This window comes from Bos indicus x Bos taurus, chromosome 20 (assembly GCF_003369695.1).
Source record: "Bos indicus x Bos taurus breed Angus x Brahman F1 hybrid chromosome 20, Bos_hybrid_MaternalHap_v2.0, whole genome shotgun sequence".
In the NCBI taxonomy this organism is placed as follows: Eukaryota; Metazoa; Chordata; class Mammalia; order Artiodactyla; family Bovidae; genus Bos; species Bos indicus x Bos taurus.
Genome location: NC_040095.1, coordinates 38,154,947 through 38,181,534, shown reverse-complemented (window position 1 = coordinate 38,181,534; position 26,588 = coordinate 38,154,947). Strand labels below are relative to the sequence as shown.

Below are 26,588 nucleotides of genomic sequence, written 5' to 3'. Positions count from 1 at the left end.
GCAATCAAGGGATTTGGTAATTAGTGTCAGACATGGGCTGAGGACAAGTGCTGTCTTTCCAAAATCGGTCCTTGAGCTCTTGAGTCAGTCAGTCACTCAGCCAAGATTTCCAACACCAACAACCTGCCCCAGCAGGACACTAGGCTCCAAGACATATACAAACATGGACAGGACACGTGCAGTGTGACGGAGGACACAGACACCAGCAGAGTGTGCTTAGTCACTCAGTCATGTCCAACTTTTTGCAACCCCATGGACTGTAGCTTGCCGGGCTCCTCTGTTCATAGGATTCTCCAGGCAAGAATACTGGAGTGGGTTGCCATGCCCTCCTCCAGGGAATCTTCCCCACCCAGGGATCGAACCCAGGTCTCCTGATTGCAGGTGAATTCTTTATTGTCTGAGCCACGATACTGCTGTGCCATCCACATCCAGGGTGAGGACCTCCAAGCTTCACTGCACACTCCAATAGTTACAGCATAATCATAGTGCAGCTGGTGCCCTGGCCTGTGGGTTTTCATTTATAAATCATTCCTGTGTACTACTGCACTAATGCATTCTATACATTATCAATTTTTTAAAAAATTATTACAAAAGAATGAGATCTCATACACATGAATGGAATTTCTAGAATTTGCTTCAGCACCCCCATGGTTTCTGCACCTTACTTTGTGGACCTCTGCTCTAGACATCTTGCAAAGATCAATTCAACCTCTGTGGCTCTGAAAGCAACAATTATATCTCAGCATAACTTTAATGATTCTTATTTTTGTTTTTTGTGTAGGCTGGCCTGTGGTTTACAGGAGACGAAGATATCAAAATTCCAGAAAATCCTCTTGAACCCCTGCCATTCAATAGGCAGGAGCATCTTATAGAGGTAATTACTGAGGTCTTTTTTAAAATGTGTATGTGGCACCATATCACAGTAACATTGATCAATTTCTTGTGTAATTAGTCTTAGACTCCATCCCCATCCCCTGTTCCTTTAATGTATTCCCAAAGTGTAGAGTTTAATATTCACCCAGGTGGCACTAGTGACTAAGAATCTGCCTGCCAATGCAGGAGACACAAGAGACTCAGGTTCAATCACTGGGTCAGGAAGATCCCCTGTAGAAGGAAATGCCCAACCCACTCCAGTATTCTTGCCTGGAAAATTCCATGGACAGAGGAGCCTGGTGGGCTACAGTCCATGGGGTCCCAAAGAGTCAAACAAGACCAAGCAACTGAGTATGAGGCTGCAGTACAGAGAAGTCTGGAGAGGAGGCAGGGGTCAAATCTTAAACAGTCCTCCTGTTAACTCCCTGTGTGATCTTGGACAATATCCTTAAGCTCTCTGGGCTTCACTTTTCTCATCTAGCAAATCAGCTGTTACTGAGCATATTCTTCACTAAAGGTCCTTACAATTGTAAAAGCTTTGGATAAGAACTGCCTTTTACCCATATGTGCCTTCGTTCATTTCTCTTTGATTTTGACTAACTCATGTAACATTCCAAGAGTTTGCATACCCATCAGATTATTATTATCATCAAAAATATTATCATCATTATTGGGTTGGCCAAAAAATTCATTTGGGCTTTTCATATCATGTTATGGAAAATCCTAAACGAACACTTTGGCCGTTAACTTCTATCATTAACTTCTATCCCTGAGGCCACAATAGTATACAAGATCTTAAAATCTGAAAACTATTCTGACTTCAGTATAAATGTTAAAAATATGAAACTATATCCAACACAATGAAGTTTGATAAGATATGAGAAACATTGAACGGTAGATTCAGACACGACAGCAAGCTATGTGTATTGATTAATCAATTCAGCCAGCCATTAGTGTAAAATTACAATGCAAAATTGAACACAACTTGTTGTAACATGAAAATGAGCAATTCTCTTCCATTGGATGCATATTTCAAGCATCTCTGCTAGATGCTAGCAGGAGAGCAGGTGAAAGAAAGGGGTCAGTTACCAAAAAAGTTCAAAACATGAGGCTGGCAGTTGTGGGGCAGCTTTTTGTTTTGGTTGTTGTTGATTGTTTTATAACTCGAGGACTGAGTTCAATTCTCCTGTAAAGCTTTGGAAAGCATATCTATATAGAAATAGGTTCTTCATTCCGTGGGAAGAGGCCAGTAGTCTGAATAGGATGTCAAGTACAAAGCACTTTCCTTTTCTGCGAGAAGTTGTTAGAAATGTCCATCACAGCAGAGCCTTTCAGTTGCTCATGGAGCTGCTGAAAGCAGGAGGCAGCCTATGCTGGTCAGCCCTAAGGACTGCAAGGCAGGGAAGCCAGAAAGGCCTCTGGGTGCCAAGGAGGAGTATGGCTCCCATCTGCTGCTGCCCAAACTGCTGGAACAAAGTGTGCAGGGGAGGGTAGAGGCAGGACCACAAAGTCTGAGAAAGATGTGCTCTATGGGGAAGATTCATTAGAAAAGACCCTGATGCTGGAAAAGATTGTGGGCAGGAGGAAAAAGTGGCAAAGAGGATGAGATGGTTAAAGAGCATCACTGACTCAATGGAGAGTGAGTCTGAGCAAACTTGGTGAAGGACAGGAAGCCTGACATGCTGCAGTCCATGGAGTCGCAAAGAATCGGACATGACTTGGCAGCTGAACAATAATGGGGCAAAGGATGGCTGACAGATGTGTGTGAGAGTGTGTGTGTAGTGTCCAGAGGGCAGAAGGGAGTGGAATTTTCCATGCCTCTCTGTCCCACAGACTGGATGCTCAACATTACATAAATCTCAGCACCCTTCAACTGGGACTAGAAGCACAGATGCCATGGCTGACAAGCTGTGAGGTCTTGATGGAGTTACCTAACCTCTCTGTGCCGTGGTTTTATTTTCATCCTTTGCTGCTGGGGTTGTTGTACAGCATGAGTTCATATATGTGGCCCTTTTAGAACAGTGATCAGCACACAGTAGGCCCTATGTAAGTGTCAACTAAACAGAAGCTAACCATGCTAACCCTACCTGGTGAAACAACCCTTAATGGTTAACATCCTAAAGAAGTTGCACAAAGGGAAAACATAAAACAAAATAATAAGTTTACTTTTTGGCCATTATTAGAATAGTAAAGACCAAATTGGGGGAAAACACCCCATAAATAGGAATTCTAAGGGTCAGGAACCCTGGGCTATGTTCCAATTCTGCCAGGAATCACCGTAGGACCTTGAACTGGAGGTTCTTTCACCTGCCAGGGCTTCTGCATGGTCTTAAGAGGGCTTAAGAAGAGGGCTTAAGTCTAGGGCCACACCCAGCTCTCCTGCTTGTCACCTGTATTCTCTATGATCCAGGACTGGCAGGGCTCCTGGATACAGGTCATTGTCACTGTCCATGAGTTCTGATGAGTCCCAGGCACTGGGTGAAAGGTCTCTTTACATCCAAAAAAGGACCCCTGAGACACGTGTGTGTTGCAGTCACATCCTTGTCTCCTCACAGTGACAGTGCACTTCCTTATAACTGATGAGGCTCAGCCACGTCCTGGCTTCCCAGCTGGCCACACAATACCAAGTGTTGTAAAAAATTTACAGGAGTATCCTGAGAAAAGGCAGTTTAATTCATCATGCTCAGATTCACACATTTTTTGGTCATAATCTCTTCTCCACATCTTCCGACATGACAAGCTGATGATCTCACTGAAATTGATGGCTCACCACAGTGATCTCAAGATCTTGTTTTTGCTGACTGTATACAGCTTCTCCATCTTCAGCTACAAAGAATGTAATCAATCTGGTTTTGGTATTGCCCATCAGATGATGTCCATGTGTAGAGCTGTCTCTTGGGTTGTTGAAAGAGGGTGTTTGCTATGACCAGTGCATTCTTTTGGCAAAACTCTGTTAGCCTTTGGCCTACTTCATTTTGTACTCGAAGGCCAAACTTACCTGTTACTCCAAGTATCTCTTGACTTTCTATTTTTGTATTCCAATCCCCTCTGATGAAAAAGACATCTTTTTTTGGTGTTAGTTCTAGAAGGTCTTGTAGGTCTTCATAGAATCCAGTTAACTTCAGCTTCTTCAGCATCAGTGGTTGGGGCATAGACTTGGATTACTGTGATGTTGAATGGTTTGCCTTGGAAATGAACCGAGATCATTCTGTCATTTTTGAGATTGCACCCAAGTACTACATTAGGAACTCTTTTGTTGATTATGAGGGCAGCTCCATTTCTTCTAAGGGATTCTTGCCCACAGTAGTATATATAATGATCATCTGAATTAAATCCATCCATTCCCATCCATTTTAGTTCACTGACTCCTAAAATGTCGATGTTCACTCTTACCATCTCTGTTTGACCACTTCCAGTTTACCTTGGAATTTACAATTGACCTAACATTCCAGTTTCCTATGCAATATCATACTTTACAGCATCACTTTTTTTTCACCACCTAACACATCCACAACTGGGCGTCATTTCCACTTTGGTCCAGCCTCTTCATTCTTTCTGAAGCTATTTCTCCTCTCTTCCCAGGAGCATGTTGGACACCTACCGACCTGGCGGGGGTGTTCATTTTCTGGTGTCATTTCTTTTGCCTTTTCCTACTGTTTATGGGGTTCAGAAATACTGAAGTAGTCTTCCATTTCCCCGTGCAGCGGACCTTGGACTATTATCGTTTGTTGAAGCCAGACTTGTGTTTTGAAATACTATTTGCTGACAAATCCCAAGAGTCTATTTCAACCCCAAACCTCTCTCCCAAACATGAGACTCCTAAACAGAGCTGCTTATTGGACCTCTGCACTTGGATGTTCTAGCAGACATTTCCAACTTCCCGCATCCGAGTCTGCGTCCCTGACCCCCCATCTCCCCACCCTGCTGCCCTGCCCTCACCCAGAGCCCTCGGCCTCTTGGTCAGTGGACATTCTGACCTTTCTATTGGGCAGCCCCAAACCCTAGAGTCATCCCCAGTTCTTTTCCTTTTTTTTTTTTTTCAAACTCTCACATCCAATCCTTTAGGAAGCCTAGGTAGTTCTACCATCAAAACACAGGGTTGATTGGTTCCAGGACTGGCTGCTGCAGAATTATCTTATAGGACTGAGAACTGCAACTCCAAGAGGCTGCCTATTCCCTGCCACATGGCCTTTTTACAGTTTGAGATTTGCTTCTTCACCAACAGGAGAGCATCTCACTGGCTTCAAATCCCTAATCTCTGCCTTAAGACCTTCCTTAAAAACAGTCCTTTTTAAAACACCTCACATGATTAAATCAGGGCCCAAGTTTGGGGTCTCTTTTGATTAACTCAAAACCCATTGATTAAGTACCTTAATTGTCTGCAGAATCTCCTTGCCTTTACTCCTGGGAATGACTTTCTCATCAAATTTAAAATCCTTCACACTCAAGGGGAAGGGGTTATACAAGATATGTATTCAATGTACTTATGTATTCATGTGTATGCACATATGTATGTACATATGCTAAAGCTGAAACTCCAGTACTTTGGCCACCTCATGCGAAGAGTTGACTCATTGGAAAAGACTCTGATGCTGGGAGGGATTGGGGGCAAGAGGAGAAGGAGACGACAGAGGATGAGATGGCTGGATGGCATCACTGACTCGATGGACGTGAGTCTTGAGTGAACTCCGGGAGTTGGTGATGGACAGGGAGGCCTGGCATGCTGCGATTCATGGGGTCACAAAGAGTCGGACACGACTGAGTGACTGATCTGATCTGACCTGATGTATTCAATGTATATGTATTCACATGTACGTATATATATGTACTCCAGGGGGTGGGAAACTTCAAAGCCTTCTTAGAATTCTTCCCATAACAACATTTTAAATGATCTTAAGAATATAGCAGGCCTTACCTTTTTTACATGTCTCATCCACTGATTTAAAATCAAGCCTGTGTAATTAGAGAAGGAGTTCACATATCAGTTCACTTTATTTTTTCACATCTTCCTTCAATATATCATATTCAGCCTCTTTGTTAATAGAAATAATGTGTTGCACCTACATAGCATTTTCAAGAGCATTTCAGTGGAAATAATACTAAACGTCAAGGATTCATATGAAAGAAATGGAAGATAAGCATGAAAGGACAATGCCATGGTTATCTATTGGTGTCAACACCCTTCTACCCCACGTCCTGCTGGAAATCCCTGAGGAATTCCAGTGACAAGTGGGAAGAGGAAATAAATACAAGGTCCTGAAGGAACCCAAAAGCTGAATCATGACTCTTGAAAAATCTAAGGCTGCTTGACCATCTGAGCCTGGCTCTGTGCCTGATTGCAGCAAATACTCAGTGAACTTTTGATTAAGGTAGGACTGAATGATTGAGCTTACAGAGCCCATTGACCTCAAAAATTCTTTTCTGCTTCATAGCATAACTTTATGCTATGAAGTTTAGTGTGTGCTATGCTTTAGACTTTAGTGTTTTCCTATTAAAGTTATTTTTATTTAAATTTGCATTAGATTTGTCAAATATCAGGAATTTATTTTTCCAATTTGTCATGGATGTCTAATTGAATTTGCTAATAGTTGTAAGGATTGCTAGTAATAAAGAATGACATGATGTATAAAACAGATAGCTAGTGGGTAGCTGCTGTGTAGTATAGGGAGCTCAGCTTGGTGCTCTGTGATGACCTAGAGGAGTGGGATGGAGGGGTCAGAGGGAGCCTCAAGAGAGAGGGCATACAGCTGACACACATTGTACAGAAGAAACAACACAAAGTTGTAAAGCAATTATACTCCAATTAAAAAACTTTTTTTAAAGAATGACATGCTATCTCTAGATCTAGATACTTGCTTCTCAAAATGTAGGTCAGAACTAGCAGTTTCGGAATCACCCAGGAGCTTGCTAAACATGAAGAAACTTAGGCCATCTACTAAGCATCCAGAAAAGAAAGAAAGAAAATGTGAAAGTCGCTCAGTTGTGTCCAACTCTTTGCAACCCAGGCCAGAATACTCGAGTGGGTAGCCTTTCCCTTCTCCAGAGGATCTTCCCAATCCAGGAATCAAACCCAGGTCTCCCACATTGCAGGCAGATTCTTTCCCAGCTGTGCCACAAGGGAAGCCCAAGAATACTGGAGTGGGTATACCCTTTCTCCAGGGTATCTTCCCAACCCAGGAATCAAATGGGGGTCTCCCACAAACATCCAGAACCATCTACTTAATTAGAGGCTACATTTTTAAAAGTTTACTAAACACACATGTTTGAGAAGAGCCAGTCGCCTCCCGGAACAGAAGTCCCTAGGTATTTAGGTGTGGCCTGTATGTCCCAAGGTTTGGCCTGGGCTTTGCCGGGCCCCAGAGGATGATATTAGATCCCCAAGCACCAACTCTTCATGCTGTCAAATGCATGAGCCAATGCGTCTAGAACTGACTGGAAGCTCAGTCATTCAGGTTGTGGGAGAGACTTGCTGAAAAAGCTGGTATTCAGTGATGAGCACACTCTTCCTCTAGGATGGACAGACGGGTCCTTGCTCTCTTTTTCTACCTAATATGCACCACTTTAATTAGCACACGCATCTTATCTGTCTCTTCAAGCCCATGGACTGTAGCTCACAGGGCTCCTCTATCCATGGGATTCTCCAGGCAAGAATAGTGGAGTGGGTTGCCATTTCCTACTCCAGGGGATCTTCCTGACCCAGGTATCAAAGCTTCATCTCTTGTGTCTCCTGTATATATATATATATATATGTACGTGTATACACATACACATGGATATTGTCTTCCTCTTTCTGACTTACTTCGTTCTGTCTAATAGGCTCCAGGTTCACCTACCTCATTAGAACATCAGAATTTTTAGAGCCCTACTTTTTTTTTTTAATATTTAGCTTACTTTTCAGTTAATACCATTCATTACATGTTAGTTTTAGTAATTCAGTCCTCAGAAAATGACCTTATTCCAAAACCCCTGGAGAGATTCTTCATTGCCCGTGCATCCACTTTCTACCCGATGGTTTGCGTTCTCTCTCTGGCTGAAATTCTTTTTTGTGTGACAGTTTTTCTTTAGGTTGTTTGCTGACTGTGAGAAGGATCCACCCCAACTTGACTACACGCAGATGCTGCTTTATTTTGCTTGCCATCCAGACAGTACAGAAGGGGTCTACAGGGCCCTCAGCGTAGCCATTGGGACTCACGTCTTCCAGCCAATTGAAATGCCTCATCCTGTTGCAGAAAAGGTAATTGTGTTCCAGAAATGGACTAGCGCTGGGGTCTGGAGGGGATCCCAGAAGATTCTGAACTTTTCCTCACACACTGCTTTATTAGGTCTTGGATAGACTTGGCCTTACTCAGTTGGATTAAGAACTTGGGGCCAACACTCCAAAAAAAATGCTTTGGTAGTAAAATCCAAAATTTGCTCAAAGTTTCTCGGTGGAACCAAAATTGCTCTGTCGGGGACAGTCTTTATTTTGCATGAAGTGCTAATCCTGATAAATGAGAATGAACTGGGTATTCATCCAGGCTGTTTGTCACACCGTGTGGAAATTCTATGTAAAACAAGTTCAACCTTCGAACATATACCACAGGTTTGTAACACTTGATAGGGTTTCAGGCCCAAACTCGGGCACCTAAGGTGCATAGGCAATCCTTGTGTCACTTGCCTCCAAGGACAGAAAGCCTTAATGTCCAATAAAACCTCACATCCCACCGTAGATTTATAAAGGGTTAACATTCCCTGGCTTTGTTGGGGGGCAGGGCGGATAGAAAAGTCTCAGAATAGGGTACTGACTTATGAGGTGCCCACTGCTCTGACTTTTTAGTCTGCATCAGACCTTGTGAGGGGAGCTGTGGCCCTCATGGTGGAACACTTTCCTCTGTTCTTCTTTGTGGATACGGAGGGCAGAGGGATACTATGCGTCCAGACTCCTCAGATATCCCAGCCGCAGTTCTTTTCCTTTCATACAAAAAATATGCTGGGTTCTCTGAGTAAAAATGGGAAGCTCCTATGATAGCTTTCACATCCCAAAAGACATAGATAGACCCTCTCATCTCCAAATGTCAGCCCTGGGCAGATGGCCAGGAGGAACTCCTCCCCTTCTATCAGGACCAGGGCGAGGCTGGACTATTATCTAGGAAGCTGACAGCTCAGGGCTTTTCACCCCAGTGCTCTGTCAATGCAGCATTAACACTGACTCAACAACGCAAAGCTCAGCAACGAGTTATTGTTATTCCCACTCGGGAATGCTGTCTTCCTAGACCATAGGAGGGCCGCTTACATTTTCCCACATGGATGACAAGCCAGATGCCGTCTGCCTTTACTTGGAACTGCTTTTGCCGCTTTCCCAGGGCTTCCCAGGTGACGCCAGTGATACAGACCGTGCCTGCCAATAGAAGAGACAGAGATGCTGCGGGTTTGATCCCTGGGTTGATCCCATGGAGGGGGAAATGGCAAGCCACTCCAGTATTTTTGTCTGCGAAATCCCATAGACAGAGGAGCCTGGCAGGCTGCAGTCCATGGGGTCGCAAAGAGTTGGACACGACTGAAATGACTTAGCACGCACACACGCAGGGGTGTTTCTGCATTTCGGTATGGATTGCGCCTCCTTCACCCATCTCTGGCATGGATCATGACCTACCTTGAGATCTCTATGAAATGTCTGTCCTCTAGGAGACCTTCCCTGACTTGGAGTGGTGGCAGCACCCTGCCTGCGTTCCCATAGCTCCCTGCGCTTCCCGCCTCACAGTAACCCTCACAGATAACTGCTTTACATGGTCAGCTTCCATTCTGGGCTCTGGGCCCCCGGTGGTCAGGGAAGGGCCATCTGTCTTGTTCTGCATCCTCAAACCTGCATTCCTGAACCTGAATTACTGCTATAGAGCTCAGTAAACACATTTCATTGAGTGGAACAATTAACTCACTATTAGCTTTGTAAATTATACCCTTTGTGTAGTCCTGTGATCTGCAAGGGTTACAAATCCAGTTGCCCATACCCATACAGGGCTTCCCTGTTGGCTCAGACTGTAAAGAATTTCCCTGCAATGCAGGAGACCCGGGTTCAATTCCTAGGTCAGGAAAGTCCCCTGGAGAAGGAAATGGCTACCCACTCTTCTTGCCTGGAAGATCTCATGGACAGAGGACACAACTGAGTGACTGACACTTTCACTTTCACCATACAATAAAGAATGGGAGGACGAGGGAATGATGGCCCGAACACAGAGGGAACACAGGATAAAAGACAGATTAGCATGGGGCCTTACTGATCCAAAGAGGGGTCTGTGCCTTCTTTTTTGCCCCCTCTGTGTCTTTGCTCTTGCTGTTCCCTCCACCTGGAGCACCTGCCGGCTCATCTCGAAAGGCTCAAGGCCTCTCCAGTATCCAAGGCCTATTTCCTACACCAGCTCATTCATGAAGCTCCCCCGACACACTGAGCACTCCCTCACCTGGGCCCCATTTATATTCAGATCCCTTCTGGCAAGACAGAACCATGCCACACACCCAGGCATTTACTCAATTACTTATCCAGCACCTTGGTGACTTTGGAACTACCCTTGACCTGGGGATAAAGCAAGTAAAGTGAAGGCTAAATCAAATGGTGATGAATGCCACAGACGAAAAAGAAGATAGGGAAAAATGCAGGAGTCTGGGAAGGAGTTGCAGTGTTAAATAGGGTCTTCACAGAAGGTGTCTCTGTGCAAAGACCTATAGGCAAAGGCCCAGAGAGGTGAGCAAGAGAGCCAGGCAGATAGACCTCTGGAGGAAGAGCATTTAAATGAAGACTGCAGTGGATGCAAAAGACCTCACGTGGGGCCGTGCCTGGTGCATGCCAAAGAACCGCAAGTCAGCACTTGCAGAGCACTGAGCTGGAGGAGAGCAGCAGGAAAGGACAGTGATGAGGAGAGGACTCTGAGGCCCCTGGAGGGACCTTGGCTTTGGCTGTGCCAAGAGATGAGATAAGAAGGCACTGGAGCAGCGTCATTTCATTTAAAACGGATGCCCATATAGAACAGACTGTAGGGAGCACAGGAGGGAAGCAGGGCTAGTAATGCAAGCAGGGGGTGGTTTATCTAGTGACTCCTACTGCTGTTATTTCTACTGTGCACTGGAGACAACTTGTTACCCCTCTTTGCGTCCTCTGAAGTAGCAAGTGCTCAGCAATGCACATAACAAGTTCTCCATGAGTGTTGGTAAAAGGGAAGAAAGAGAGGAAGAGAGAAGGAAGGGGTGGACTCCCGTCTCTGAGGCAGAAGAGGAGAGCAGACATTCAAGTGGCAGAAGTAATAGCAGATTCGGAGGCTGCACTGCTGCTGCTAAGTCGCGTCAGTCGTGTCCGACTCTGTGCGACCCCATAGACAGCAGCCCACCAGGCTCCTCTGTCTCTGGGATTCTCCAGGCAAGAATACTGGAGTGGGTTGCCATTTCCTTCTCCCGGAGGCTACACTGAGTCACCAGAAAAACCAGGAAAAGGCAGCCTGTGCTAGAACGGTTGCCATAGCAACAGACAGCTGTCTGAATGGGTAGCACCCAGGCCAGCTAGCACAAGCACCGTAAGAGTCTGCATCCCTTCTGGCCTTGACCCCGGAGCTCGCCCAGGAAGCAGCTCCCTGGGTTACTTCTCTTAAGAACTCTTTTGAAGTCCAAGGACACTGTGCAAGAATTCTCCCACAACCACTGCACAGCAGCGAAGAAACCAGGGTGGGGGCAGGTCTGTCACATGCCACACACACAAGCCTGCTCCTGGCTGGGAGTGAAGCATAGGAGCTTTTGGCATACAGGAGCCACCGCCTTCCCGATTCTTGCCTCCTCCTAGCTCTCACCATCCTGCCTCCAATTATCCTGCTGCCTCTCTGTGCCCTTTCCAACTGTGTTCTGGTTTCCTGGGCAACCTGATCCCAGGAAGTTAAAATGAGCCTGCTCAGAAACAATGCCTCTAACAGGTTAACAGGTCTGTGTTTACTCCCAAGACATTTAATCAGATCTCGATTTTTCCTTTCCAAATAAACAACTGGAAATCTCCCCGATGTTTCATTCTTCCTCACTGTATTCTTCCTTACATGCTGGTTTATTCAGTGTGGCACAGACCTCCTGTTTAAATCCACAGCTTCTTTGGGTAGTTTAAAAGAAGCTCGAGAGCCAAGCACTCATGAGCAGGCACTAGTCAATGTGAAACATCAAAGAAGTTGATGTTTGTTCATCCTGGCCTGTGGGATTCGGGGTTATGATATTGTAATTTAGTAAATTAGAAGCTTGAACTGCCCACGTTTTGAGAGTCTTGTTAAAGCATCTTGACAGGTGGGTTGAGGCCTTGGGGTTCAAATAACTTAAATGATCCTCCCATTCTGTTCTTTGATGCTTTGTTGACATTAGTCTGGAGGACTGACCTTCTGTTCTGCCTCTGAGATGTGGGGAACTAAACAGATTGAATGGTAGAAATGCACACTCAGGCACCATTCCAAGGACATGTTGCTGGGAGTCCTCAAGGGCTGCCTCTGAGAGTGTGACAAAGTGCTTGCCAGCCCCACAGTCTGCCTGCTGCTTAGACAATAATGTGACTCACACAGAGTTTTGATGCCTCTAATAATTGCTCATTCAGAAGCCCTGGCTTTTCTCCAAACCGGCGTGTCTGGTTTTGTTCACCCATCCATATCCACAATCGCAGTCTGTTGGAGAGCGCCTCCTCCCGTGCACACCCTGCAGCCCCGCCAGGAGACTGAGCTGGCTCCTTGGGTTCTGATCTTGGCCTCCCTTCACTCCCTCCCTTCCCACCGAATCACTAAATCTATTCTGTCCAACCCCTTAAAGAGCAAAACTAGCAAATGCTTATAAAATATCTTCTGACCTAATAAGACCTAATGACATAATGCCATTTGAATGACATTCTTCATTCAGATGTTTAATTTGTTATTTTTTGGCTAAAATTTTAAAAAATCCATTTATCCCATGATGACAATATCAAGGGTTTGAGACTTTGGGCCCTCTCTAGTTCCAGAAATGATGAAGAGAGACCAGGTTCTTGCTCTTTAATTTTGGTATCGCCTGCTCATCCATCCCAGTTCATCATGTGCTCACCTACAGTTTCTGTCTGAATAGAAATTCATTCATTCTTCATACTATCAGCAAGACATTCTATGTCTCAACACTGTTCTTTTCACCACACTCAATGTTCTGTCTCTCCAGGGGATTATTGATGGGAAGCCAGTGTGATGATTCCCAAGCTTCCTGCTGCTGCTGCTGCTGCTAAGTCGCTTCAGTTGTGTCCAACTCTGTGTGACCCCATAGACGGCAGCCCACCAGGCTCCCCCGTCCCTGGGATTCTCCAGGCAAGAATACTGGAGTGGGTTGCCATTTCTTACTCCAATGCATGAAAGTGAAAAGTGAAAGTGAAGTCACTCAGTTGTGTCCAACTCCTAGCGACCCCATGGACTGCAGCCTACCAGGCTCCTCCATCCACGGGATTTTCCAAGCAAGAGTGCTGGAGTGGGGTGCCATTGCCTACTTCGCCCAAGCTTCCTAGGTAGAGACAAAAAAGTCAGTTTCACATTTCTGCCAAGTAAATCAATATTGCAGTTGCTTAAAATGGAGAAGAAGCTAATTGGATAGGTAGACAGATAAACAAGGAAGAGTAGATAGAAAGATATGTTCAGTTCCAAGAACTTCAAGATTAGATTAAATTTCTAATTTAGCAAAGGATACAGAAACTCAACTAAAGCAAGGTAACCACACAGAACTAGGCCAAATGCAACCTATATCCATTGGACCACCCTCCACCCCTACACATCCTTCAGAGGGGCTTACAATGACCGGAGGCTTAATTCTGTGCCCTGGTATAGTGTTTTTACACATGGGGCTTCAGTGGCTGTTTGGAAAGAACTTGTATGATCTATGCACTTAATGCTTCTACTGAATTGAGTATGTACAGGCAATGGCACCCTCTTCTAATTTTAAGCCTAAATTAGCATTTTTCCTTCCTCAGAATAAAGGAGAACCAGCCCTCAGGTGTTCTATGATATCGGGCCAGTCAACATTCTGAAAACACTCATTTTTTCATGGCAAATCATTGAATATCTATTACCTCATCATTAGAAACACACACACACATTTATTACAATAAATATTATAAATACAAATCTACTGTAGAGAACTTGAAAAGTACAAAATAAAGTAAAAAGTAGTCACCTGTTTGACCAATCAGAGGTAGTAACTGCTGTCAGTTCTTTATCTGTTTCTCTTCATTTTCATTAATAAGTATTAGATATATAAGGAAATGAGGACCCTGGTGTGTTTATTTTTTGTATTTTGTTCCCTTTTGCACTTATCCCATGAGTGTTTTCTCACTGTCATTTTCACTATCATTCTAAGCTAAAATGCTCACAGCAGCACAGCATTCCATCACAGACCGATACTATCATCATTCCCTGTTGTTGGAATCATAGGTTTTCTATTTTTGCTGTTAAGTAACACAGAATGAACATCCGTATACAAAAGTCTTGGTGCACATGAATATTTCTTTAGAATCAGTTCCTAGATCAGTAATTACTGGGTCAAAAGGTAGGCAATATTTTTCAGGCTTTTGATACATAAGAAACTATGCTATGCTATGCTAAGTCACTTCAGTCGTGTCCGACTCTGTGCGACCCCATAGACAGCAGCCCACCAGGCTCCCCCGTCCCTGGGATTCTCCAGGCAAGAACACTGGAGTGGGTTTCCATTTCCTTCTCCAATGCATGAAAGTGAAAAGTGAAAGTGAAGTCACTCAGTCGTGTCCCACTCTTAGCGACCCCATGGACTGCAGCCTAACAGGCTCCTCCGTCCATGGGATTTTCCAAGCAAGAGTACTGGAGTGGGGTGCCATTGCCTTCTCTGATATCAGAAACAATTTACTCTTTCCCATGCTCAGAATGCCAGCATCTAAATTCATGGCTCTTGGCCAAGTTTCAAAGAGCAGCAATATGAATCCCAATCTGTCTGTATTCAATCTGTTTTCTATTTTACTTTCTGAATGCCTCATTGAATTTAACATCCAGTGTCCACACAAAGGCCCCAAAGTTTCTCAGAATTTATCAAACTTGAGAAATTAACCCGCCACAACCTCTAGACTGCAGTTTCCAAAGCAAATCCTGTCCAAAATCTAGATTCATGTGTAAAAGTTTGACAGAAGTCACACAATTCATTTCAGTGTTCTTTTATTGAGTAATACAATGTATCTGGGGCTTCCCAGGTGGCATTAGTGGTAAAGAACCTGACTGCAGGAGAGATGCAGGTTCTATCCCTGGATGGAGATCGCCTAGAGAAGGAAATGGCAGCTCACCCCAGTATTCTTGCCTGGAGAAGCCCATGGACAGGGGAGCCTGGTGGGCTGCAGTCCATAGGGTCACCAAGAATGGAACATGACTGAGGGGACTTAGTACAAGTACGCACTGTATATCTGAAAGAGTGATAAGCAAAAGCATGTATGAAAGTAAATAAAACTCACCCCACACTAAGGCCTCTGTCAAGTACCAGCAGAATTGGTCTAGAACTTTGACATGATTTCCAGTGCAGCCAGCATATTCTACTTCTTTTCTTTTTATTCTTTTTACTTTGTTATTTTTTATTGAAGTATAATTGATCTACAATGCTGTGTTAATTTCAGGCATACAGCAAAGTGATTCAGTTATACATACATATATATTTTTCAGATTCATTTCCCTCATAGGTTATTACAAAGTATTGAGTATACAGTAGGACATTGGTTATCCATTTTATAGATATATTCATGTGTATGTGTTAATTACAAATTCCTAATTTACCTTCCCCCACCCTTCCCAGTTGGTAACCACTTTTGCTGCTTCTTGAAGTTGTTTCTGAGTTGGAGAAGGAAGAAAGACTTGTCTTATTGTCTAGCAAATTCTATCTTTAGACTTTGTTTAGCTAGTCTGCGGTTGTTGCTCAGTAGCTAAGTCGTGTTCAGCTCTCTGCAACCCCACGGACTGCAGCATGCCAGTAGGCATTACCATCTCGAGGCATGAAAAGTTCAGGATGAAATTGGTGTTTTCTAAATATCTCTATTACTGGAAAGACTTCATCTTCTCTTTATTTAATTCCACAGACCTCTTCCTTTACTGATATGAGTCCCATTGAGGAATATCCTGAACTTGAGGACAACTTTATGAGTGAGGAAAGGGAATTACAAGAGGATGGGGAGGAAAAGGAAGAAGAAATCCCTGAAAATGCAAATACGGAAATGATTTCCATGCAAACATTACTCCAAGTGTTCCGAGGAGGAAATGAAGTACTGGACGCTAACAGATTTGCCAGCCACCAAAAGTTAGAGAACATTTATTTAGAGGTTGGTTGGATTCTTTCATTAAAGAGACAACCTATACCCACGAAAATTTCCATCAATTTTGAGTGTATGGTCGTAGAATTTCTCCTGAAATGTCTCAACGTGTAGAAATTATGATGATTCCTTTAGTAAATAAAATCATTTTTAGCATCATCAGGATCATAGATTTAATTAACTTATTTTTTTTTCTTTTTAAGAACTTCATAAAAGTGTTTCAGGACCTAGGTTCCAAGAACTTAGAGCCAATTGAAGTTGCTGTCCTTCTGAAGCATCCTTTTATTCAAGACCTGATTTCAAGTTATCCAGATTATAAGATCCCTGTGAGTATTACCCAAAGATCCTAATACAGTCTTTTTTAAAATTGTCATTATAATTTTATTTTATTTTTATTGGAGGATAATTGCTTTATAAATGTTGCATTGTTATATATATATAATATATAAATATATATGCATATATATATATGTATATCCCTTCCCTTGTGAGCCTCCCTCCCCCCTCGCATCCCACCCCTCTAAGTCATCAGACAGCACCAGGCTGGGCTGTCTGTTATATAATAGCTTCCCACTGGCTATCTACTCTACGCATGATACACATATCTACACATGCATATGTCAATGCCACTTTCTCAATTTCTCCCACCCTCTCCTTCCCCCACTGTGTCCGCAAGTCCATTCTCTATGTCTGCGTCTCCATTTCTTCCCTGTAAATAGGTTCATCATTACTGTTTTTCTTGATTGTCTTAACGTGGTTGAATTCAGGTTCAGGGCTTGGTGGGATAAAACAAGCGTGGAGGAAGAGAAGGAGGGAAGAAGCTGGACTAGGCTAGACCAGGGTCTCGGGAAGCTAAGCTGGTAACAGCATCAGGCCAAAAAGGCCAGCCCTCAATACCGCAAGGCAGTGAGTTCAGGCAGAGTAGAAGTGACTATCAGTACACGGGTACCATGATAGTTAGCACTACCAGTATATGCGTAATATGATTAGTACCACCAATAGGCCTGCCAATATTAGGGATAATACCATAGAGCTGCTCCACCAGGACTCTGAGGCCTTGAGTCTACCACAGAAGGCTGGAGGTAAATGGCAGTAAAAGCTGGATGGGTGGCTATATTCATGTTTTGCATTATTCCAGCCATCGAATGACCCTGGCCTATGATTGAAGAGCATGGGGAATAGAATCCCCCTGCGCAAGAGAACAAAGGAGACCCTGATCCCCAGCCAAGCGCTGATTTATTCACCAAACTCTCATCACAGTACACATTGTTGCTGTAACTCATCCAGTGACCATGTTTCTGAAAGAAGGGATAAGGGTTCCATCAGAGAAACTGTTCAGGGTAGGAACATTGAGGACCAAACCCAGAGAGGCTGGACCAAGACAGCAGAATAAAGGAAGGAAGAGAGGAAGAGCTGGGGCTCAGAGCTCACACCATCACCTCGCACATCAACCACACATGCTGAATGTGCATCTACCTGGCAAGTGCCGGGTCCCCAACAGCTAGGGCTACGGAAGGCTGGGGGTGACCACCTTTCAGAATGTGGCAGGTTGCTACAACCTTCTCAGAAGCCTCACACACTTAATAGCATGCAGTCTCCCTATTTGGCTTCTGCTAATGGTTTATTGGACTACAGAGAGTTAGCTGAGTTTTTGATAAAAGCACTTTCACTTTGATAAGATGCAAGTGATCTAAAGCTGAGCACTGAAGAATTGATGCTTTTGAACTGTGGTATTGGAGAAGACTCTTGAGAGTCCCTTGGACTGCAAGGAGATCAAACCAGTCAGTCCTAAAGGAAATCAGTCCTGAATATTCATTGGAAGGACTGATGCTAAAGCTGAATTCTCTAATACTTTGGCCACCTGATGTGAAGAGCTGACTCATCAGAAAAGATCCTCATGCTGGGAAAGATTGAAGGCAGGAAGAGGATGACAGGGGATGAGATTGTTGGATGTCATCACCGACTTGATGGACATGAGTTTGAGCAAGCTCCGGGAGTTGGTGATGGACAGGGAAGCCTGGTGTACTGGAGTCCATGGAGTCGCAAAGAGTTGGACACCACTGAGCAACTGAACTGAACTGAAATGTTTCCTTATCTCTAACCATCGTTGTTGTTGTTGCTTAGTTGCTCAGTCATGCCCTACTCTTTTGTGACCCCATGGACTGTAGCCCACCAGGCTCCTCTGTCCGTGGGATTTCCCAGACATGAGTACTGGAGTGGGTTCCCCAGAGGATCTGCCCAACCCAGGGATCGAACCCGCGTGTCTCCTGCATTGGCAGATGGTTTCTTTACCACTGAGCCACCAGGGAAGCCCTCTTAACAATATCACATCATTATATCTTTACAATTAACCATCCTCTTTGTAAAATTATTTGGGTCTCTTTATTTAAACAGGCCCAAAATACTTGGATATGTGGTTGGCAATATTCCAAGTAATTGTCTCATACATCCCACAAACGTCTACTCTTCACAATGAAACCCATATGTCACAGGTTCCTTTTTAGCATCTTACACTCCTACTCTCACTCATAAAGACCAGCTTTCTTCCCCACTTAGGATGAGAATAGGATAAATCAGTGTCACCCTGGATTTAGTGGGAACAGCACACATCAGAACTAGACAAAGAGGTGGAGAGAGGTGGGTGAGTGGGTGCATGGTTGTCACAGGCAGGATGGGGGCAGTCCACCAATTGAGGGATATCCCTGCCTTTTCTGTCATCTGAGCAACCACCATTCTATGTGAGGTGGGTTCCAGAAGCCCATCTCTTTAGACTGCATTTCATCCTACACATTCTGTTCCACATTTCAGGGAAAAAAACCCCCCATTTTAAACCAGCAAAATAATTTTCAGCTCCTTAGAATAATGTGCAGTAGGGTTTACCTTATCTTACCAACAACAACTAGGACCCTAAAATGATTCCACCATCACTTCCTCCTATTATGGGAGAAGAACTCCCTGCAAAGTCAGGATGATTTGGGGAACATTTTTACTCTGGCCAGAATGTCTAACTATTACTGACTTTTGCAGAGACGATTCTATCTGGCACGTTCCTGAAGAAAAAACTCCCGCAATAGATGACTGACTGCCTTCGAAGATCAATCCCCTGAAGATGGATTCTGATCCTCAGGGAAAGCTGGAGTCAGCAGGGTTCTTATTACTTTGTGCATTTCTCTTATTTAGCAAGGAGTTTTATCAGCGTGCACCCCAGCTGAAATACTCCTGGCATTTTGAATAGCACAGGACCGACTCTGGCATGGCAGAACGTCTGACATTCTGAATTGCTGCTCACTATATTCCGGGAGCACCTTGATGCACTGATGACCAAAAAGATCTCTTCACGTTCCCCAAATCCTGCTTGGTGCACAGACCCCTTGGGTTGAGAGCACCTGCCCTCCCTCCCCCCACCCTCACCCCACAGCTGGAGCTTGTTCTGACCTCCAGCTTCAGAGTATGAATGTCACCTGACACCCTAATAGTAGAAAGAGAGCTTGTCAGTCTGTCTAGCTGTCCAGTGGTTCATTCCTTCATTGCCAGGGCGCTTCTGCAAAGTCAGCTTCTTCAAACCTCCCCCGTCCTGGTCCTTCATCTCTCCTCCCTGTCATCACTCCACCCTGGAATCTGAAGAGAGGACATTGAACCACCTGCTAGAATCTAGTCGGGGCACCATTCCGACGAGAATTGAGCCTTTGACCTGAAAAACCTAAATGTGATGCTTGAAAAGGAAAGAGGTTCCCTTTCCAGTAAGATGCTCTATTCTCATTTTTACTAAGCAAATAAAGAAAAGGAAGAAAGGAAAAGAAAAAAAATCTCTGAAGACTTAGTTACTAACACTCTCATCCTGTCATCAATTTTTTTGCTCCAGATATCCATGTGCAAGTAAATAGATCACATTTTTAAAATGAACTTTAACCACAGTGATGTTGTTTGAAGATCTTTCAAGATAAGTAGAGCAAAAACTAGAGTGTGGTTTTTCGGGTTAAAATGTTGTTTGCTGTTATAAACAGTGGGAAGTAAAGGTTGTCACCCAACAGCCCTGTGTTTACAAGATTCGTGTTTGGAACTAGCAAACATTTTAAAATACATATGAAAAAGACCAGTTTGGGTAATTATTTTGATACGTGTTATTTTTTGCTCCTGTGGAGAGGTGGCCTGGCTTTGTGGTTAGGAGAGCAGACTCAGGAGCCATGTTGATTGGGTTCATAGCTACTGTGTGACCTTGGGCAAGTGACCCCGTGGTGCCTTGGTTTCTCTGTAAAATACGGTTAATTCTCAAACATGCCTCTCAAGGTCCTTGTACAGAGTAAATGACTTAAGCCATACAAAGTGCTCAGCTCCGTACTTGGTAGACAGAAAGCCCTCACTACATAGTAGGGGCTTCCCTGGTGGCTCAGATGGTAAAGAATCTGCCTGCAATGCAGGAGACCTGGTTTGATTCCTGGGTCAGGAAGATCCCCTGGATCACTCCAGTATTCTTGCCTGGAGAATTCCATGGACAGAGGAGCCTGGCAGGCTATAGCCCATGGGATGGCAAAGAATCAGACACAACTGAGTGACTAACACTACAGAGTAATGTTTATTACTATTATTATTACTGCCGGCCTCTTGGTGGTTGCAGTGCATAAGAAATAATTCTGACCCATGCAAAATATTCACAGGTGAACTAAAAGCCGGCATTTCATCTGCCAAGTTCGGTGTCTGCTCTCTGGAAAGAAAGGAGACTTTCACTGCAGAGTGTCATGATGACAAGGGGTCCAAACCAAAGTCCCAGGAATCCACATGTGGTCAAATACAACTCAGAAGATCCATATTTTGTTTTGGATTTTATAGTTATTCAACTCAAGCTCATTTATTTAACTTCTTCTTTCACAGATTTTTATATAGAGAGGTTATTTTCAAGGAAGGTTCCTAAATTCTTAAGAAAATGCTTTGCTTAAATATAATAAGATCATTGAGGACACCGTCACTGGGTGGTTAGTGAAGAAAGTCAATTTCCTCCAATAAGTAGATTTACGCGTGTAAGTGGACATTGGATTTTCTGCACCAACTCACCAAAGGTAGTTTCTAGTGATGCACACATATGCTGCATAAAATGTGAGTCTCTTTTAACAAAACCTGTACATCCAGCAGATAGCCTTAATATCAAGGGTTCCATTCACTAGGAGATAAAAATAAATCTTTCAGTGTTAAAGTCAGAATGTCACAGGAGAATTTCTTAGAAACAAATGAGTCAGGACCTGAGTACATGAGGGCAAAGGACCTATAAATATAAATGTACCTGGAGGGGACACAGTCTTCAAGGTATCTGACTTTAAGATACACTCCAACCGCCTCTATTATGTTTATAACAAAATACAATGGCTGCTTCAGCGCTTTGCATTTTCGAGGCACCCATGCCAAACATTTCTAGACTCTCTCAGCCTTTTCTCCACTGTTACTTAAAATTATGGCCCTTGATTTCAGCCATAAATCTAGCCAAGACTGATTGAAATATCTAGAGCTTATAATTTTCCCCCATGCTATGGAGTGTCAAATAATCACAGGTCAACTCATTCCTTAATCCCCAAGTAAATAGTCACTAGTCAGCAATAGCTGTTACAAATAATATTCTCTGCAAAGAAGACCTGTCAGTAAGTACTGTGGAGGGTAGGACGAGAAAGGTCAATGGCAAGCAGCTGTTATTTTTCACTTAACTTGCCCAAGATTGCCCTTCAGCTGTGGGAGATCTATATTTTTAAAGAACAAGCTCCTTCAAGAAAATGATTCACTATGTTTCCTGGCAGTGACTGATACAGCCATGTGGGTGTCACTCAGCAGGGCTCTGTTCAGATGCCGAACTAATTCATGTTTTCATGAGTAAAATGACTACAATCAAATAGAAACTTTTGGAACTCAGCTCTGAAGTAAAGAAACTTATATTCTTGAATAGTTCCCTAAAAAAAAAAAAAAAAACCTGGAAACTGAATAAATGTAATTTTACATTTTCGCCTTATGCTAGCTAGTACCCCTTCTATTCAGAAAACTAAGATCATGGCATCTGGTCCCATCACTTCATGGGAAATAGATGGGGGAACAGTGGAAACAGTGTCAGACTTTATTTTTCTAGGCTCCAAAATCACTACAGATGATGACTGCAGCCATGAAATTAAAAGACACTTACTCCTTGGAAGGAAAGTTATGACCAACCTAGATAGCATATTGAAAAACAGAGACATTACTTTGCCAACAAAGGTCCGTCTAGTCAAGGCTATGGTTTTTCCAGTGGTCATGTATGGATGTGAGAATTGGACTGGGAAGAAAGCTGAGCGCCGAAGAATTGATGCTTTTGAACTGTGGTGTTGGAGAAGACTCTTGAGAGTCCCTTGGACTGCAAGGAGATCCAACCAGTCCATCAGTCCTGGGTGTTCTTTGGAAAGACTGATGCTAAAGCTGAAACTCCAGTACTTTGGCCACCTCATGCGAAGAGTTGACTCACTGGAAAAGACCCTGATGCTGGGAGGGATTGGGGGCAGGAGGAGAAGGGGACGACAGAAGATGAGATGGCTGGGTGGCATCATCGACTCGATGGACATGAGTTTGAGTGAACTCCGGGAGTTGGTGACGGACAGGGATGCCTGGCGTGCTGCGATTCACGGGGTCGCAAAGAGTTGGACACGACTGAGCGACTGAACTGAACTGAACCCCTTCTATTAATACATTGTGATAATATCTTAAATTTATTTTATAAACATCTGTGATTTAAAATGTAGCATAGTTGGATATTTTAAGTGGACAAAAAACAGATCATTCTATCCCTAATATTAAAAAAAAAAAAAAACGGGATAATTCCCTGCCTCAAAATAATCTGCTGTTCTAAAAGTCTACAAATCTGTAAACATGATTAATTTAGCATTAGAATTTTCCTTTAATAGAAGATGAGTATTGTTTTTTATTGATTAATAGGGAAATAATGTTTTGCCTTGCCCGTTTTGTGCCAAACTCTGTGTAATTGCCGGAGAAGGAAATGGCAACCCACTCCAGTATTTTTGCCTGGAGAATTTCATGGACAGAAGAGCCTGGTGGGCTACAGTCCAGGGGGTCACAAAGGAGTCACACATGACTTAGCAACTAAACAAGAACTGTGTAATTGCTTTTACAAATGTTATCTAATTAATCTAATAAGACATCTCTATTATTAGATCTTACTAGATGGGGAAATGAAGTCTCTAAGATCTTTGATATCTTTCCATTGGCAAAATTAATAAGTTGCAAGGCAGGATTCACACTAGAGAACAATTTTCTCAAAGGAAAAAATAAAAACTCACTGTTTAATCCTGCCACATATTGAAACCCATATTATTAATAATCATTACTTCTAATTCATTTATTAAGAGTTGTAACTTCTCTTTGAATCTCTTCTCTTAGGATGTTAAGATAATTCTCCAAAGGAGTGAGCATGTACAAGGAAGTGATGAAGAGAGGTCTCCTTCAAGACTTACAGAGGAAAAGAAATGAAGGCACAGGAGTGGCAATGAATCTTCCAAACAACCCATGTAAACATGGTGTTTGTTGTATACATTGTCATTGTAAGTGAAGAAATGGCCCCTACCAGCCTATGAGGGGCACTGTAAAGGGAGTCCTCCTTCCTTAATTCAAAGAATATTCTGTAATAAACCTTAAATTTCTGAGCCAAAATCCAAAGTAAGAAGGAATGCATTCTGAAGTGATTCTGAAAACAGAAGACACCAAAACAGTATTTTCAAAAGTAAACAAGCACTTACGTCATGATGTGTCCCTGTGAGAAGTATCTGCATTAGGCAAATACATTAAAAATTCTCCCAAAGCTCAAATCAGGGCAGCATGGCTTCATACAGTTTGTATTAATAGTTCTTGCTCCGTAAAATCCCAAGGTGTGTCTCACCAGTCAAAGAAAAGGCTGTTGTCTCAGCTGCTGGTATAGTCACGATCCTGTTGTCTATGCATAGTCCTTAATTAATAGAATATGTGTCTTGTAGAGATTGATGTACAATGATAGTCTTTACTTGTGTAAATGAGTGAATCTAATTCAGTGATACTTATCTCAAGAAAGTGATTTTGTTTTGTTGTATTTTTTAGCTTTTTATTTTATTAATATATAGCCATTAACAATGTTGTGACAGTTTCAGGTGGACAGCAAAGGGACTCAGCCACACACACACATATATCTATTCTCCCCCAAAGTCCCCTCCTATCCAGGCTGCCACATCGAGCAGTGTTCCCTGTGCCATACAGAAGGACCATGTTGGTTATCCATTAAGCATAGCAGTGTGTACATGTCCATCCCAAACTCCCTAACTATCCCTTCCCCTCTGGCAACCATAAGTCTGTTCTCTAAGTCTGCAAGCCCGTTTCTGTTTTGTAAATAAGTTCATTTGTATCATTTCTTTTAGATTCCACATATAACAGACGTCATACAGTATTTCTCCTTCTCTGTCTGACTTACTTCACTCAGTGTGACAACCTCTGCTGCTGCTGCTAAGTCACTTCAGTCGTGTCTGACTCTGTGCGACCCCATAGACGGCAGCCCACTAGGCTCCCCCATCCCTGGGATTCTCCAGGCAAGAACACTGGAGTGGGCCGCCATTTCCTTCTCCAATGCAAGAAAGTGAAAAGTGAAAGGGAAGTTGCTCAGTCGTGTCTGACTCTTAGCGACCCCATGGACTGGAGCCTACCAGGCTCTTCCGTCCATGGGATTTTCCAGGCAAGAGTACTGGAGTGGGGTGCCATTGCCTTCTCCAGGTCCATCCATATTTCCGCAAAGTGAACAATAATGCTCTTTTCAGTGGCTGTGCCTCTTTGAAACCCTTCTGGGTCCCCTCACTGGCTACTTCTTCTGAGAATCTTTGCTGGACCTCACACACACCTCTTCTATTCAGCCCCTAAGAGTTGAAGGCCCCAGCACTCAGCCTCCTCTATCCACAGCCGATTCCTGGAAGACTCATCCTTTTCCAAGACTTTATGAGGCCAAAGTTGAAATTTCTATTCCCATCTTCTTTCCCCGAAATCCAAACTTCTAGAGAGAAGTTTGCTGTGGACTTGATTACCACCTGGATGGCTTATCATCATCACAGACTCAACATATCCAAGCCAAGGAGAGGGAGCCTTCAAGTCACCCCATTGCTCTAACCTTCTATTAGAGTCCCATGTCGTGCAGAGGTTCATCCAGGTCCTCACCTGGATCTTACCCCTTGCTGCCTCTCTGATCTCATTTCCCACTATTCTCCCCGCAGCTCACTCTTCATAAGCAACAAGTATGCATTGTTTATTTTGGAACACAGAGGACACATGCCTACCTCAAGGCCTTTGCACTTGCTTTTCTCTCTGCCTGGAGTGATTTTCTCCCAAATATCTTCATGGCTTGTCCCAGTTTCCTTCAGGCCTTTGTTCAAATGACACTTTGTCAGTAAGGCCTTCCCTCAACACATAATACAAAATAGAAATAACCTACCATCCCCATACATCTCAAACCCACTTTAATTTTTTTTTCCATTGCGCTTATCAACAACTGATAAATTGTATGTTTACTCTTGTTTGTCTATCACTCCACTAGGTTTAAGTTCCATGAAATCAGGGATGTTGTGAATTTTCTTTATTGCTATGTTCCCGAACCTAAGACTAAAAGCATAGCCAACTTTAAGTTGCATTAGAATACACTTGTGCAGAATGTGTAGGCAGATCACATCTTGACTGGTCACTAAAACTGAGTGATTCAAAGACGATTTCAATTACCAGTGAGAATGGTATTCTATTTCTGGAGAGTGACACATTGCCTAAATCTGCTTCTTGTCAGTTCCATTCCCAGAACCCTTGCCTTCAGGATTATGGGGGTAGGGGTGGTGATACAGAAGATTGGGAGGTGGAGAGGAAACCCAGCTAAAGATTTCACAATTTCAATTTAGTTGGTTCAAATGTAGTTCTAGTTATTCTAGAGAAGGAAATGGAAGAGTATCCGCAAATAGGATTCAAACAAATAACATATTGTGACAAGGATGCAGGCAGTCAACTAATCCACTTTTTATTAAAGATTGAACTAGACAAGGCAACATTATATGGCAATGGAAAGAAATGAAAAGCAGAGACAATGGCTCTGTAGCAATTCCTTGTTTATTTCCTTATAATTTCTTGCCGTAATAATGTTCTTGCACAGTGTGAAGGAGGAAATGGCAGAATTCCCCTCCTGAGGCCCATTATCTCATCTAAACAGTGGGAGAGCAACCCCCACAAAGGTCTCCCAGGTTGGCATTTGCCGCCATGTGAGACTCCGATCATCATCGGGATTGAGCGGACCTGGGGGAGGAAGATGACCTAGAGATGAATGTAAACAGAGCTCTTGCATTGTGCAGGTTCCAGAGCAGGCAAGGGCGGAACTCCACACTCAAACCAGAGG

General features: G+C 43.4%; 1 protein-coding gene across 1 annotated transcript in view; it reads left to right on the top strand.

The window, feature by feature from the left end:
• Window positions 1-24,238, top strand: part of SPEF2 (sperm flagellar 2) — a 211,807-nt gene extending 187,569 nt beyond the window's left edge. The window contains exons 32-36 of the mRNA XM_027520151.1: window positions 782-874; window positions 7,928-8,107; window positions 15,956-16,195; window positions 16,390-16,512; window positions 23,588-24,238. Coding sequence (XP_027375952.1) covers window positions 782-874; window positions 7,928-8,107; window positions 15,956-16,195; window positions 16,390-16,512; window positions 23,588-23,677 — 726 coding nt within the window. The 3' untranslated portion in view covers window positions 23,678-24,238. The remainder of the gene's footprint in view (window positions 1-781; window positions 875-7,927; window positions 8,108-15,955; window positions 16,196-16,389; window positions 16,513-23,587) is intronic.
• The last annotated feature ends 2,350 nt before the right edge of the window (window positions 24,239-26,588 follow it).